This window comes from Pleurodeles waltl, chromosome 9 (assembly GCF_031143425.1).
Source record: "Pleurodeles waltl isolate 20211129_DDA chromosome 9, aPleWal1.hap1.20221129, whole genome shotgun sequence".
Classification (NCBI taxonomy): Eukaryota; Metazoa; Chordata; class Amphibia; order Caudata; family Salamandridae; genus Pleurodeles; species Pleurodeles waltl.
In genome coordinates, this window is record NC_090448.1 from 49,496,627 (window position 1) to 49,513,006 (window position 16,380).

The window sequence follows — 16,380 nt, forward strand, 5'->3', positions numbered from 1 at the left end:
GATATTAGCCAGACAGGACGCTGTTAGCTATGTTTTGATGGCTGGCCTAGACATGGCTAGACAGAGTGTTGTGAGCAGAATCATATCTGGATGTGCGCCACTCACTAATTTTGAGCGACTTGCAGGCATCCCCCATGGATATGTTATTTGCTGATTCCAGTTGGCTCTGTTTTGGAGTGCTTTAAGGAAAACAGTGCCATCTCTTGATCTTTGGATTTACTCTACTTGGAATGTGAACTCTATTGGACAATGCCAGCAATTCAGATGATACTCTTGGTGTCTCACCATTGTTAGAGTTAGCCCTCACAATCCTTTTGCAGTTCATGAGTGTGATGCAGCAGTACTGTTCCTCCTCCTTTATGTTAGAAATGGGGTCTCTAGATGGCAGTCGGTTTGCACACTGTCCAAGTAGGGACCCTCACTCTAGTCAGGATAAGGGAGATACCCGATCAGATAACCCCTGCTCACCCCCTTGGTTGCTTGGAACAAGCAGTCCGGCTTATCTCAAAAGCAATGTGTAAAGCATTTGCACAGAACACACAGTAACAAGTGAAAACACTGCAAACGGACACCACACCAGTTTTAGAAAAATAGCCAATATTTATCTATATAAAATAAGACCACGATAAAAATCCAACATACAGTTATAAAGATATGAATTCTGTAAGATTTACTCAAAAATACAGTTCCTTGAAGTCGATAGCTCCACCTGGGGCTATCACGGCATCGTGATTAACAAAACCAACAGTTCAGGCCGGCCGCAGCGTTGCGGGCCAGCTACGGTGTCGTGAAGACCCACAAACAGTACCTTGGATTTGCAGGGCGTCATGAGCTCCGGAGAGCGGCGTTGCAGTGTCGGTTCCGGAGGCGGTGCAGGAGTCACCGGGCCCTTGAGGTCACGCGTTGCGGATCGAACTCCAGGCTGATGAAGTCAGGTGCGCCGGCGTGGATGGCATCGGGGCTGCTGTGCCAAGCGGGACGATGGGACGCGCGGTCCCCATAGGTAACGGTGCAGGCAGCGGCTCTGTGACGTCGTCCAGCGGCGTCGGTGAGACCAGGGCTACGGTGTGAAGCGGGGCGGTGCGATGTGCGGTGTCCACAGGTTACGGTGCAGGCAACGTGGTCGTCATTGCTGAAGCGCTGTCGTCGGTAGGCCCAAGCGGGACGGGATGGTGTGCGGGACGGGATGGTGCTTCGTGACCCTCACGAGCGGTGTCCACAGGCCACGGTGCAGGCAGGATGCCTGGTGACGACACAGGAGTCGGTGGTGCTGCTGTCGGTGGACTGGGGCTGCAGTGCGGGACGGTGCATTGTGTACCTCACGAGCAGTGTCCACAGGCCACGGTGCAGGCAGCGGCGCCAGTATCAGCAGGAGCGACGTCGTCGGGGATGCCCAGACTGCGGTGTGAGCAGGCGATGCCAGAGTACAGGGCCCACAGGTCGCGGTGCGAGTAGCGGCTCGGTGAAGTCGTCCGATGACGGCATCGGGGAGACCAGGGTCACAGTGCGTAGCGGTGCAATGCAACTCCGTCATCGTCAGGTCACGGTGTAGGCCAGCTGCGTCGTTGGCGGCGTCTCAGTGGTTTCTCCTCTTGAACAGCACAAAACACATAGTTCCCAGTGCTGCAGGTCGAGGAAACTGAAGTCTTTGGTGTCCCTGAGGCTTCCAACAGGAGGTAAGCTCTACTCCAAGCCCTTGGAGAATTTTCTCACGCAGGACACACAGCAAAGTTCACCCTTTGCACTCTTTTCAGGCAGAAGCAGCAACTGCAGGTCAGTCCAGCAAAGCAGCACAGCAAAGGGACAGTACTCCTCCTTCAGCTCTTCTCCTGGGCAGAGGTTCCTCTTGATTCCAGCAAGATTCTAAAAGTCTGGGGGGGGGTTGGGGCTTCTTCTTACACTCAGTTCTGCCTTTGAAGTTGGGAAACTTCAAAGCAAAGGCTCAAGTGTTTGCAAAATCCTTCCTTGTCCAGGCCAGGCCCCAGACACACACCAGGGGGTCGGAGACGGCATTGTGTGAGGGCAGGCACAGCCCTTTCAGGTGTGAGTGACCGCTCCTCCCCTCCCCTCCAGCACAGATGGCTAATGAAGATATGCAGGCTACACCTCAGCCCCCTTTGTGTCACTGTCTAGAGGAGAGCCGTGAACAGCCCAACTGTCAAACTGACCCAGACGGGGAATCCACAAACAGGCAGAGGTTTGAATTAAGCAAGAAAATGCCTACTTTGTAAAAGTGGCATTTCAAACTAACAATCTAAAAAACAACTTCACTAAAAGATATATTTTAAAATTGTGAGCTCAGAGACCCTAAAATCCACATTTTTTTATTCTCTCAAAGAGAATCTGCGCTTTAAGGATATTTAAAGGCAGCCCCCATGTTAACCTATGAGATAGCTAGGCTGTGCACAGTGAAAACCGAATTTGGCAGTATTTCACTGCTAGGACATATAAAACACTCTAGTATATGTCCTACCTTAAACATACACTGCAAGCTGCCCATGGGGCTACTTAGGGCCTAACTTAGGGGTGCCTTACATGTAGTAAAAGGGAAGGTTTAGGCCTGGCAAGTGGGTACACTTGCCAAGTCGAATTGGCAGTTTAAAACTGCACACACAGACACTGCAATGGCAGGTCTGAGTCATGTTTACAGGGCTACTAATGTGGGTGGCACAACCAGTCTGCAGGCCCACTAGTAGCATTTTATTCATAGGCCCTGGGCACCTCTAGGGCACGTTACTAGGGACTTATTAGTGAATCAAATATGCCAATTATGGATAAACCAATCCACAGTACAATTTATATGGGGAGCACTTGCACTGATTAGCAGTGATAAAGTGGGCACAGACAATAAACCAGCAAAAAACAGAGTCCAAAACCAGGAGGTCAGAAGGCAAAAAGACAGGGGAGACATGCTAAAAAGCTGCCAGGTCTAACATGCGGCAGTACTGTTCCTCCTCCTTTGTTGTCACAGCTGTGACAGATCAGCATTTATTTCCGCTCCCATGGTCATGTGCCACTGTTAGGGGCCAGAATTTGATTTTTCCTGCTCTACTGGTGTGCTGTACCTTCAGGCCATTGGATGCTGTATGTCATTCAGCATGGTTTTGCTTTTCCCTTCCCATCTGCCCCACTCATGTTCCTCCTGTCTCTGTTCAGCTCTGGCAGATCACTGGAGTTTCCATTTTGTCACAGGAAGTTCAGTCCCGGCCGCCCAAAGGGGCCATAGACAGTGTCCAGAGTGGAGAAAGGCAAGGACTGTGACTCCCTCATTTATTGGTACCCAAAAAGGACAGAGGGGTCAGGTTAATTTTAGACCTTCGATATCTGAACATCTTCCTTTGGAAAGACAAGTTCAATATGCTGATCCTCAGCCAAGTTTTTTCCAGCCTGGGCCCAGGGTGTGGTGGATGGTGTCCTTGGACTTGCAGGATAGCTACTTTCATTTACCCGCCTTGCAGTGCCACAGACTCTTCCTTTAGTTCGATGTGGGGTCATAACACCTTCAGTTCACTGTCCTGCCCTTCGTCCTCACCTCAGCCCCTGGGGTGTTTGAGATGGTGATGGTGGTGGTTGTATCTCATTTTCACAGGTCAGGGGTACATTTATTACTGTACCTCAGTGACTGGCTTCTAAAGGTGGTCTTGTCACTGTCCATTGTCAACCACCCCTAGATAACTGTCATCCTTCTGTTATCACTCATCAATGAGCTGAAGTCCCACCAGCAACCTAAGCAGAGGGCCCCTTCCATAGGGGAAATGTGGGCATGTTGACATACAAAGCTTTTACACTTCCACAGCAAGTCTGGGACAATCGGCTTATGATCCTGATGTTATAGGTTCACTGCTGAGTTCTGATGCACACAGTTTTGAGACTTCTTGGTCCGTTGCCCCCAGACATCCTGCTGGTTCCTACGTCCCCTTGGCTTGTGCGGTCTTCACTCAGTGGGGCAGGCTCTGACTAAATCCTTTTACTATCACCACCACCATCGAGAATACACAGTATTGTTACTACTGTGCTCTGGAGTTTCTGCCAGAAGACTCCTGGGGATCTAAATTCAGCCTGAAATGACACTTTTTGCTCCTTTACATCTTCCAGCCCTTACCTCTCCTGCCCTGACTTCTGAAGAAGGTCAGAATAGACCGGGTTCAGAACATTGTAGTAGTACAGGACTGGGCTAGACGAGTGCAGTATTCTGATTTTCTGAGCCTGAGCATTTTCCCTTCTATCCTTCTGTCTCAGCAACAGGACAGGGTCCTCTTCCTCAATCCTCAAAACCTACATCTCCGTGCATGGAGATTGAGTGGTGCCAACTGAATAGGTTTGAATTGTCCATAGAGGTAGTGGATGTTACTCTTGCAGCTTGGCGCCCATCTACCAAATCTGTTTATTCTGGTCCTTGAGTGAGGTTTGTGACTGTGCACTTGACTGTGTAGTAACCATCAAGTTGATCCTCTTTAGGGAAATATTGTTGAAGTTTTGTGTTTTTTTTTTTTAATCCCTGGCCCAGTGAGGATTTATGGTGGGTACTGTTAAAGGTTCCTTAACCACCCATCCGTACTTTCTGTGTTTAGCTGACCAACCTTCATTATTCATGTCACCAGTTGTGGTGTGTGTTTTAAAACCGTTTACATATACATATTCCCCACTGCACCCTTTTTATACTTCAATGGGACCTTAATTTGGTCCTCACATGTTTGATTGCTCACCCTCCAAGTCTGTGCACAGTTGTTCACTGAGACTGCTGACCATCAAAACAGTATTCCTCATTGTAGTTACTTATGTGTGCAATGCCAGCTGCAAGCGCTATCAATACAAACTCCACCTTTGCCCTTTCTTGTGGGTCAGTCCATCCCTCTCCCTGCTTTTTTCGCTCTGCCTAAGGAGGAGAGGCTTCATCAGTTGGACCCGAGAATAGCTCTTAGCTTTTACATCTAGTGTATGAGGCTGCCCCAAGTAGATGACCAGTTTGTATTGGATTTGCAAGTGCTAAGAAGGGAAAGGCGGTTCAGAAACAAACCTTGTCCATGTTGATTTCCTTATGTATAAAAATATGCCATAGCCTGGCCAAAAAAGTCTCATTAGGGCTCTATGGCGTTGGCTAGAAGAGTTCTGGTGTAGGACATCTGTCAGGCTGCTATACTGTTGTCCTAACGATCATGTCTATGGCAGGGTCATTTTGTCCATTCAGTCTTGCTGGACCTGCATGTGTAAATCCACTCCCTCTGACCCTTAATCTTTGGAAGGTATTGCTTAGCTATCTACTCAGAAGGTGAGGTATCTTCAGTTAGAAGTGTCCATCAGAGTAACAACTTACTTACCTTTAGTAACACTTTTTGTGGTGTATATTCTAACTGAAGATTCCTTAGCACCCGCCCTCTTCCCCATTCTTCGGAGTAAACTTATTACAAGAAAAAAAGTTCCCATTTTAGCCTCAGCACACTGTCTGACTTCTAATTTGTCAGTTGCACCATTTGAGGGTGTGGAAGTTGCCTTTTTAAACTGACGTCAGTGAACATTGGGCACTGCCTACATGCAAGTCGACGTCATCACTTTTGAATGAAAGATGAGGCCTCAGCATAGTTTGATGATACCGCCTACTGGGGCACGGGAGCTGTTGCAGGAAAGGTTTCCCGATCTTGTCTGGCACCTAGGGGAACTTAAAAGGTTAGGAATCTGAAGTTAGGTAATTTATACAAAATAAATAGTGTTACAGAAGGTAAATATTGCACTCTGACATGCCCTCTGTTCCACCTTCTCATTCATAAAACCAGCACCCGACAATAAAGAGAAAATGCACTCACTTGAGGAGAAAGGCCAAAACCAGTCAGGATTTGCTTGTGTTCCCTTCTGCAGTGGGCCTCACCTGGCAGTTCTGGATGAACTTGTCCTACGGGGAGAAAGGGTCAGCACTGATTTGTGTAAAGCTGGTCTCTGTCTAGAGTCGCACAGTGGGCAAAAAATTATAATGGGTTGGAATGCTGCTCAGAGCGATTGCCAGTGGTTTAGACTATTTGCAAGCATTCCTCCCATCATCCTTTGTATGTTTGAATGGGGCACAATGTCAATATTGAGACATTCTTCATTACCCACCACTGGGATATTCAGTCATTGCTGGCTCTTCTGTAGAGGTGCTCTGTCTTTGAGGTTGTCGGCAAATCATCATGTTTCCCTTTCACTTAGCCCGTGACATGACAGACGTTTGCCATTCTGTAAAACTGCACTGTAGTGTCATGCAGTTTGTGTGTGTGGGGAACACTGCTTCTAAACATTTCTCGAACAGTCTAGAATGGTTCTATCGGAGATGATGGTCACAGCGGCTGTGCCTTGATGACTGCCTGAGACTTGAAAGTATAGTGTATACATGACCTGAACGCATGTATGGATGTACTTTCTATGTAGCAATTGCCTGCCTATCACAGGCTGTGTCAGTTGTAGGAGTCGAAGATGACATGCCATCTGAGCCTGTTCCTGGCAGAAACATCCCCCTTTGTTTGGCCAAAGAGTGTGACTCTCTGCCTGAAACCTGCCTCCCCTCATTTCTTTCGCTGAAAGGTGTGGCGTACAATGAAGCCTAGATCAGGTTTTTGCTTCCTTAAAAAGCAAGGCTAGGAAGCCAGGCTTCCTCAGTGGATGTCGTAGACTGGTGACGACAAGGTCAAACATTGATTCCAGGTCTAGAGCTATCTATTTATTTTGAGAGAGTGCCCTCCCCTGGGCATCTACAGACATGATAGGCCTGTTCTGAACGATGGGATTCCGCTGCCATTGCACAAATGGATACTTTGATTCATACCCACAAAACATTTGTGGTGGAATCTATTGATGAATTCTGTAGCCCAGACAATCTATTGATAGAATTCTGTAGGGAAGATAATCTGTTGATGGAATTCCATAGCCCAGAGAATCTATTGATGGAATGTTGTAGCCCAGAGAATCTACTGCAGGGATGTGGAATTCCTATCCCCAACGCCGGGACATCTTGTTTGGGGTCAAGGGCAACAAGTTTTCATATTTACTTTGTCCTTGGGACAAGTAGGCCCAACCCCCTGCAGCACAAACCCTTTGGCTGCCAGTTTACAGAGAGTGGAACCCTCTGCAGTTGAGGTAATGTGTTTCCAAAAGATAATGCTGTTCGAACTTGTATTTATGGTTCATTATTTGAAAGCCTTCATTATTAGGGTGAGTACTGTAAATAAATGTTTTAAGGTCACACTTCACTACTGACGTTGGTTCCAGTACAAAAAAATAAAAACTTGTACACACATGTTTGAAAAGTTTAGGCTATGAGGCTAAGTATAGTGCTCCCAGAATGCTCTCTGATTAGATGCAAATGTTTGCAGAAGCTTGTAAGCAAGAGAGAAGAGTCTTTGATTTTAAAATAAAATGTTAAGAAAAAATGCAAGTAGGGAAAAAGGTTTGCTACCATAACATTTTAGGTGCTATTTCTTTGAAGTGTCATTTAGTAAAATGTGTTGATGCGTGCTAGTATTTCCAAAAAATATTTCTAATGGAAAATCAGTGTAACCATTTTCAACACGATTATGGGAAGCATGAAAATAATCAAACACTGAAAAAAGTCAACTGATCCGACATATTTTTATAAGTCTTTTAGTTTCATCAATGCGTACCTTGTTTTGACATGGCTTATGTAACACTTTATTGTTGTGGGAGCTACCAGGCCCTCAACATTGTAACAAACACTGGCAAAACCCCCCCCAAAAGTTTTTGAACTCTAAAAGCACACGTTGCCACCAGTGGCATAACAAAGGCCCCGCAGCCGCCCTCCAGGGGACCCTGCAACCCAGCACCTGCCCTGAGTGAGTCAGAAGAGGGGGCTCCTCCATGTTCTTTGCAAAAGGGCACCCTCCAGTTTCGTTACGTCACTGATTGCCGCTGTAGTTCCTGACACTGAACAAAACTACTTTGTGTGCCAATATGCTCCTTGTGGAAGAGCAGAATGCGATCACTCACAGTAAAGCCAGCCGATAGAGAGAGAAATAGAAGTTTAATTAAATCAAAATGTCTTTGTTAACACCAGACCTAATTAGGGACCAAGACCCACATGTAGGTAGCTTTCTGCATGTCGCAAACAGCGAATTTCGCTGTTTGCGACGTGCAAAAAGCACATTGCGATGCACAAACCCAGTTTTGTTATTCGGTAACCTGGTTACCGAATCGCAAAACGGGTTTGCGACTCGCAATTAGGAAGGGGTGTACCCTTCCTAATTGCGACTCGCAATGCAATGTAGGATTGTTTTGTGACCGCGGGCGCAAACCAATCGCAGTTTGCACCCATTTCAAATGGGTGCTAACCCATTCGCAAAAGGGAAGGGGTCCCCATGGGAACCCTTCCCTGTTGTGAATGTCACTGTAAACATTTTTTCAGAGCAGGCAGTGGTCCTGTGGACCCCTGCCTGCTCTGAAAAAATGAAACGAAAACATTTCATTTTTCGTTTTTGTAATGCATCTCGTTTTCCTTTAAGGAAAACGGGCTGCATTACAACAACAAAAAAAACTGCTTTATTGAAAAGCAGTCACAGACATGGTGGTCTGCTGTCTCCAGCAGGCCATCATCCCTGTGAGGGCCGCCATTCGCAAGGGGTTCGCAAATTGCAATCCACCTCATGATTATTCATGAGGTGGGCATTTGCGACCCCCTTGCGAATCGCAGATGGTGTCAGGGACACCATCCTACATTCAGATTTGTGACTCGCAAATTGCGAGTCGCAAATCTGAACCTACCTACATGTGGCCCCAAATTCTTAAAGAAAGTCACAAAATTGCACCCATGGTATATGTCTTTGAATTAGTGGCTTTCAAGAGAAGTATACCAGGAAATCGTACCCCAATAAAATATTTGTGAACTGTATTTTAGCATGGGTAAATACGCATGTGTAGATTTGCTCATGTGAAAATCTATTGAGCATTTGCAAGTTCATTTTCCCTCCAGCCACTTTCTTCCCAACCCTGGAAGAAGTTCTAATTCTGCCATTGTCAGGAGTAAATTTCCAACCTTTCTTATTATGGGAAAATATTAGAGAGAAGCTAGTGAAAATCTTTAAAACATGCAGACTCAAAGGCATTCCAGCCCTGGAACTATTGCTTACTGCTTCCTCCAGCCCCAGTATGCAGATCTGCAGAAAGGTGGCAAAATAAGGAAATTGCTACAGTAGGGATTGAAACTATAAGTATTCAAGCCCTACTACAGTAGTAGCCCTGGCATAATCAGAGAGGCTATTATCCGAGCTCTTACATAATGAGATTGCTGCCATAATTTGTCGCCACACTACATGGCACCAGAGGGACAAGTAGATCTTTTGACAGGACAAGTAGATTTGAGAAGCAACCTGTCCCCTGGACAAGTAGATATTTCAATAAATTCCACACTCCTGTACTGATGGAACGTTGTAGCCCAGAAAATCTACTGATGGAATTCTCTAGCCCAGAGAATCTACTGATGGAATGTTGTAGCCCAGAGAATCTACTGTTGGAATTCTCTAGCCCAGAGAATCTACTGATGGAATGTTGTAGCCCAGAGAATCTACAGATGGAATTCTCTAGCGCAGAGAATCTACTGTTGGAATTTTGTGGATTAAATGGAATTATGTAGCCCATATCTTCGGAGCCTGCTGAATCCTGTATCTTCAAGATCGTCCGACAGGTTATCCCACACAGTAGTGAGGGGCGAGGTTGGAGATCAGTGATCGAGTGGTGGCGCGTTGGCGGATTACCTCTTAAATCTTCTGGCTTCAGCCTAGATGCCCTTCCTGTGGCCCGATGATGGAGTCCATGACTTAGGTCCTCGTCCAGGATTTGCTGTGCCAGAATGTCTCAAGTTGATGTTCAACGCACCTTGGTGCAGGATGCTGGTCCCTGAAGCTGCACTCGACTCTGTGCTCACCAGCTCGCTGGAAATGGCATTCGCCCTGGGCAGATTGCTTCAAGATCTGAAAGTGCAGGTCTTCCAGTGAAAACGAATTTCCCTCGAACGCTTCAAAGTAGCTTGGAGAGCGCCACTGAGCCTCACCTCTCACCTCTACACCTTTTCGTTTATGAGGGGTGGGACCAGCCGGGCACACAGAGTAGAGCCTTTCCACCATGTATCGTGTAGTAAGTGCGGGCGGCCACTTTAAACGCTGCAGTATTTATTTTTATTCAGCTGTTCAATCAAGCGCTTCTTTGTGCCTCAGAGTGAGGAGACATATAAGCACTACACTGTGTCCCGTGCTCGGTGTAGGCCGCCAGAGAGCTGTGTCGACAAAGCAGTGTGAATGGCCTGCTTGTGGATGACACAGCACGGGCACTGCACTACTGTAGTGTGCTGAGAGTCATCCGGCACACGGACACAATGTCATCACTGTGATGTTTGTGATTTGTGTTGTGTGCTTAGGGTCAGCAGCCGCAGAACTCTGTAAACACTGAATATGTAGTGTGCTTAGAGTGATCGGACACAGGCACAGACTGTAATCAATGTAATATTTGTATCAGAAACATGATCAAGAAACATGCACTCTTTGTGTTGTGTGCTTTGGGCGAGCAGCCAAGGAACACTGGACTGTTTATGGTGTGTGCCCACAGGAGAGCAGACCGGCGATGAATACTGTACTATTTGTGCCTAGTGCCTGCTATTATAAACGGCAAACACCGTGTGTCCTATACGTATTGTACGTAGACACACAATGGACTTCCAACGATGTACCTCTCACAGTGTCCTTTGCATGGCAAACATACAGGCTGTGAACACTGCACTGATTGCATCGAACATAGATACGGAATGTTAACACTCCATTGCAGCGTTTTACATCCTGTATGTATTGTACGTAGATACACAACGGACTTCCAACAATGTGCCTCTCACAGTGTCCTTTTCTTAGGCAGATATACAGACTGTGAACACTGCACCATTTGCATCAAACATAGATACGGAATGTTAACACTCCACTGCTGTACGTATTGTACATAGCTACACAGTGGACTTCCAACAATGTATATTTCAGAGTGTCCTTTAATTAGGCAGATATATAGACTGTTTGCATCAAACATAGATATGGAATGTTAACACTCCAGTGCAGCGTTTTACATGTTGTACGTATTGTACGTAGATACACAATGGACTTCCAACATTGTACCTCTCACAGTGTCCTTTTCTTAGGCAGATATACAGACTGTGAACACTGCACTGTTAGCATCAAACATAGATACGGAGTGTTAACACTCTATTGCAGTGTTTTACATTGTAATGTGCTGATGTAGCAAGGCACACAGGCAACATTTCAATTCTGTATGTTTGTCAGGCACCCCTACAGACATAGTGAGCTCCGTGTGGGCCTAGTAACAAACTATAAATATTGCACTCTTTCGACTATGCTGATTGTAGGGAGACTGTAATGGTGCGTAGTTTGTGTCATGCTTAGTGGAGGCAGACTGTCACGTAGGCTATAAACCTCTTGTAGTTTGTATTGTGTGCTTAGTGCCGGCCAATGCATATGATCATTCATATTGCTTTTTTCATTGTGTGTCTTGTAGGACGAAAATGGAGACTGAAAATAACGCTGTGTTTCTGCAGTGCTTAGTAAGTGACACAGACAAACTAAATAATGCACTGTATAGCAGCAGCGAGTCCTCCGTTAGGGCGGAGGAGCGTCACCCCTCCGCCAGCAGCAGAAACTGCAAAACCTTTCACAACGAAAGGATAATAAACAGTGTTTATTATCCTTTTGTTATGGAAGGGGGGGCATTGGGGATGACAGGAATGAGGGAAGTGCACTCCCCTCAGAGCACATGTGTGTTTCGCCGGCCATCTCGGGCCAGCCAAACACACATGCTCAGTGTGCTCTCTCCCGCTCGGCACTGTGTTGCCAGGCTGGAGAGAGAAGGCAAAGGCTCCCAGTCTGCCCGGAGCACCCTGGCTGGGTGCTCCCAGCCAATCCTGACGCTTCTTTGAGCAGTGTCAGGATTGGCCGCAGGGCAGGCTGGGAGCCTGTGCCTGCAGCAACAGGAGAAAGAGGAGCGGCGCGGCGGCGGACCAGGTAAGTTTTTATTTTTTAATATTTTTATCAAATGTTACCCCTTCCATCCCTCCTCCAGCCACCACTGCGCGCAGCACCCGCCCCTTGTGAACGCAGTGAGCCGCAACTGCCATATAGTGCTTAATCAGGTGAAAACACAGACTTTTAATGGCAATGTTTGTATCATGTTTGCTGTAGGCAGATATGTAGGATCTACACTGTTTGTATTGTGTTCACTGTAGGCAGATATGTAGGCACTGCACTGCTTGTATTGTATGAGTAATACAAAGACACACACACGTGTTTACATTCTATACTTAGTGTAGGCTAGAAGGGTACAAACTGCACTTTTTGACTCATGCGCCTAGTGTGCATGCTGACTGTATAGAATGTTGGAATTCTTTACCAGTAATTTTCATTACGCCCATTCTGTATTCCTCGTCCCATTACTTACAGTTTGCAGTAGTGAGGCCCCACTTCACTCAAGGCTCCCTTTGCAAGCACTCCCTTACTCGTTATTTGAGCATCTCTCCCTTTGACCATTAAGGGGACCCTGCACTTTCAACACATCCTATTGTTACAAGATTTCAAAGCATTCCTCCCACAAATGAGCGTGGAAGGTCAGGCACGTAAGTAGTTGGACAAAGGATGTGGAATGTGGAATCAGAAGCCTGCATATTACTGGTAAGTAATCCAGACATTACCTCCTCGTTCCATTACTTGTCCACTTACTATTTGCAGGGATAATAAAGCATTGCAATTAAGTAATGACTATTACTGTAAACATTATCTCCTCATCCCATATATACCTAAGCAGCGCAATAAAAGAGAAACTTACTAGCAGAACTCATTCAAAACACACATTTAATAAGACAAAATACTTGATTCTGTCCAATTTTACTAAAGCTTATGATGCAGTCTTTGAACCTAAAATGGCTGTTCCAAATTTCTACTTAGAACCATGCGCTAAATTCAGTCTGTAATGATGAAAACACGTAGACTGCATCACCCATGTTACTGCAGCGAAAATGTCAGTAATAAATACACCGCCCCTATCGGCTCACAGGCTGCATCCCCCTTGTGGAACAAGCTTGAGATAATAGGAAACTGGAATCACCCCATTTATCCAACGACTTAGGGTAGAACGGGGTGATTCCCCCTCCCCCTTTTTGCCTGTCCAAAATTCAGAATGACATCACACTTGGTGTGGCGAGCTGACCTTCAAATGTAAATTCTGCCTACTCTTACAACTTCTACGAGAAAATCGCCATCAGAAACCGAAGAAGAGGAAAATGCTGAAATCATTATTTCCTGAGGTGTGTGGAAGACAGAGTTCACCTTGAGTACAAATTGGGAACCCAACCATAAAACAATAGGGTTCTCAGAAATCCTAAAATAAGAAGAATTGTATATCAAAGTTGCCAATTCCACCCAAAAACTTTTGATGAACCTTAGCTCAGAAGGGGGTTTTGGTACAGTTTCCAACACTAAAAGCAGGTCTCATACGGGAAACTTGCCTACTCTAGGGCTCAGCAGTTCAGAACCTTTAACGAGTCTTGGCATCTGATTTCAAGCAGAGAACCCCATGGAGACCAAAAGGCCTTAACCGCTGCGTTGCAGGAGTTAACAAACCTTCATTGAAACCATCTTGCAAAAAATTGCAGGATTTTTTTTTCTGGGGAGCAAAGAACTAGAGAAAAACACAGACTTCTTTCTAGAGACTTGGACAGACTTGGCTAAAAACATAGAGTTCTAACATCCTAAGCCCCCTCCCTTTAAACCTCCAACCCTCCAAAGGTAGCCTCTGAAAACATACAAGAGGTAATTAAGGTGGAGGAACTAATAGACTTGGACTGAGAGGAAGAAGCCATACCTCAGCAAACAATGTTTCCTTGAGTAGAGGAAACAAATGCTGCGGAGGCTAAAATGGACATATCAGAATTAAGGGCCACATGTACGAAGCTAAAGAATTGCGATTTGGAAATAGCGACTCATTACGAATCGCTATTTCCGACTCGCAAAACGGGATTTAGGTAGAAATCGTAATACCATTTTGCGATTCGGAGCAGAGTCGCACCGCAATTTGCGAAATCGCAAATTGCAATATCGCAAATTGCACAAGGGTGTGGTCCGGAGTCGCAAATTGCGAGCGGGTGCAAATAAAGTCGGAGAAAACACACTTCCTGGTTCTGAGTGATGACCTCAGAACCAGGAAGTACACCCCCCCCCCACCATGCAACAGGGAGGAGTCTACCCAGCACAGACAGCAGAGGCACACCCAGCTGAGAGGAGCAACTACAGCTATGTCAGCTCAGGACAACACCCACTGCAGGGAGGAAGAGGAAACTAAAGTTTCCAGAAAAGGAGCTGGAGGTCCTGACTGAGGAGTGCTGCCTGCACCATGATGTCTTGTTCAGCAAGACATCAGTGAGTGTCCCTGACACACAAAAGAAGAAGATCTGGCAGGACATCCTGAGTAAAATCAATGCGATTGGAGTCAGCCATCGCACCATTGATGAGGTCCGCAAAAGGTGGGACGACCTCAAGTCCAGGACCAAAGAAAGGGTGGCAGAGCAGATGAGGGAGGTGCATGGAGCTGGAGGAGGACCTTCCACAGTACCACCTCCTGCAGCCATTGAGAGCATGGTGGAGACCACTATGGAGCCGGAGGCTGTGGTAGGATTTGGAGACCTGGACAGATCTGCACCGGGAACATCCAAAAGAAAGTAGCAAAAATCACTTATTTACACCATTCAATGCACCATGCACACAACCGCAGTACACAGAAGCATGCGTCCTTCAGATTTGCTCTGTGCCTATATTGCAACCTACAGAACAATGCATTATGGGCAATGTAGTACAGTAGTCCAACTTTTGATGAATATTTATTGTGATACACCACACATATGAGAGGCACTGACAGTGTATCCCCTGTGTCCCACAGGTCGACCACAAGTACCCACCAATGACCCTACTGTGCAGGGAGAAGAATCTGCCACCATCACAGCAGACGAGGCAGCCAGTGTAACAGCAGGGGAGTGCATGACCACACCACTTGTCCACCATGCACGTGAGACCACCGAGGAGACAGATATCGACACTGAGACAGGCAACCTAACACCGGGGCCACAGATGAGTGTGAGTTGGCCACTTAGGTCAGCTGGGTCTGGGCGGAGACGGCAACGTCAAACACAGTCAGCAGGTGAGGAGGATGTCACAGGTGAACAATTTCTAGGACTGGTGGCATCCTTACTGAGCAGTCACCGCCTGCAAAATAAACATATGCGGTTAATGATCAGGAACCTGCACAGACTGCAACAGACCCTCTCACAGGGATTTGCCAATGTTGACACACAATTCACTACTATGAACAACAACATGGCAAACCTCACCACCTCCATCAATGACCTGCTCAGGGAAATGGTGGCCCATGTAAGGTGCAGAGAGCGCAACACTGCTTCCCGTTTGGACCGGCTGAGTCAGTCGATTGGCTGCCTTGCAACCACTACTACCTGCCTGTCAAGGCGCACCGTAAAGCTACAGGTGGAATTTGGGCATTTTGCCGGTGATGTAGCAAGGGGACTAGGGCGCATCAGTCATGCAGTGGATCAAATACAGACCACCTAGGCAGCAAGGGGCATTGGTGATACCCCTCAGGATAGTGAGGACATCTCCAATGTTAGCAGCGTTTCTGCCTCAGATGCACGCATCCTCCAGAGTAGCAGTGCCCGCCAAGGATCAGGGGACCAACCAGGATCAGGCCATGGTGGCCGTAGTCGCAGGAGGGTGTGATTTTACTAATCTGGGATTTGCCTGAGGCACATAATGTGTCAGACATTACATTTTACTTTTTTCTTGCTGTTTAGACGTCAACAGTTCATTATTACACTCCTGACATTAAAGGGATTCTTTTTTGTACTGCACAACCTGGCTATGTGTGTCTTACATTTGTGAGTGTTGTCACGGTTGCTGCGTACCTGCCAAAGTACTGAATTGCAATGTGGTCCCGTCTCTGTCTGCCTTCCAATGCAGTGCTACCATCCCCAGGCTGTCGGTGCGGTAGCTCTTGCTCCTCATCCTCCGAATCTGTGTCGTCAAGGGTGAGATGTAGCCCACATCTGGTGGCGATGTTGTGGAGGATGGCACATGTTGCCACGATCTTGCATGCAGTCTCTGGGGCATACTGGAGTGCCCCTCCACTTTTGTGCAGGCATCGGAAACGTAACTTCAACAAGCCAAAGGTCCTCTCAATGATAGTTCTGGTTCGCTGATGTCCTATGTTGTAGCGCCTCTCATTCAGATTGGCAGGTGTTAGTTATGGGGTGAGTAACCATTGCCTCAGAGCATATGCACTGTCACCTGTGTGACAAAA

At 46.7% G+C, this 16,380-nt stretch overlaps 1 protein-coding gene across 3 annotated transcripts in view; it reads left to right on the top strand.

Moving 5' to 3' along the window:
* CHCHD6 (coiled-coil-helix-coiled-coil-helix domain containing 6) overlaps positions 1 to 16,380 on the top strand; it is a 746,922-nt gene that overhangs the window by 267,732 nt on the left and 462,810 nt on the right. Inside the window, exon 7 of one of the 3 annotated variants that reach the window (XM_069206264.1) lies at positions 14,953 to 15,806. The exons of the other annotated variants lie outside the window; for them this stretch is intronic. Coding sequence (XP_069062365.1) covers positions 14,953 to 15,036 — 84 coding nt within the window. The 3' untranslated portion in view covers positions 15,037 to 15,806. Of the gene's footprint in view, positions 1 to 14,952; positions 15,807 to 16,380 lie in introns of those variants that run through there. 3 annotated transcript variants of the gene reach the window in all.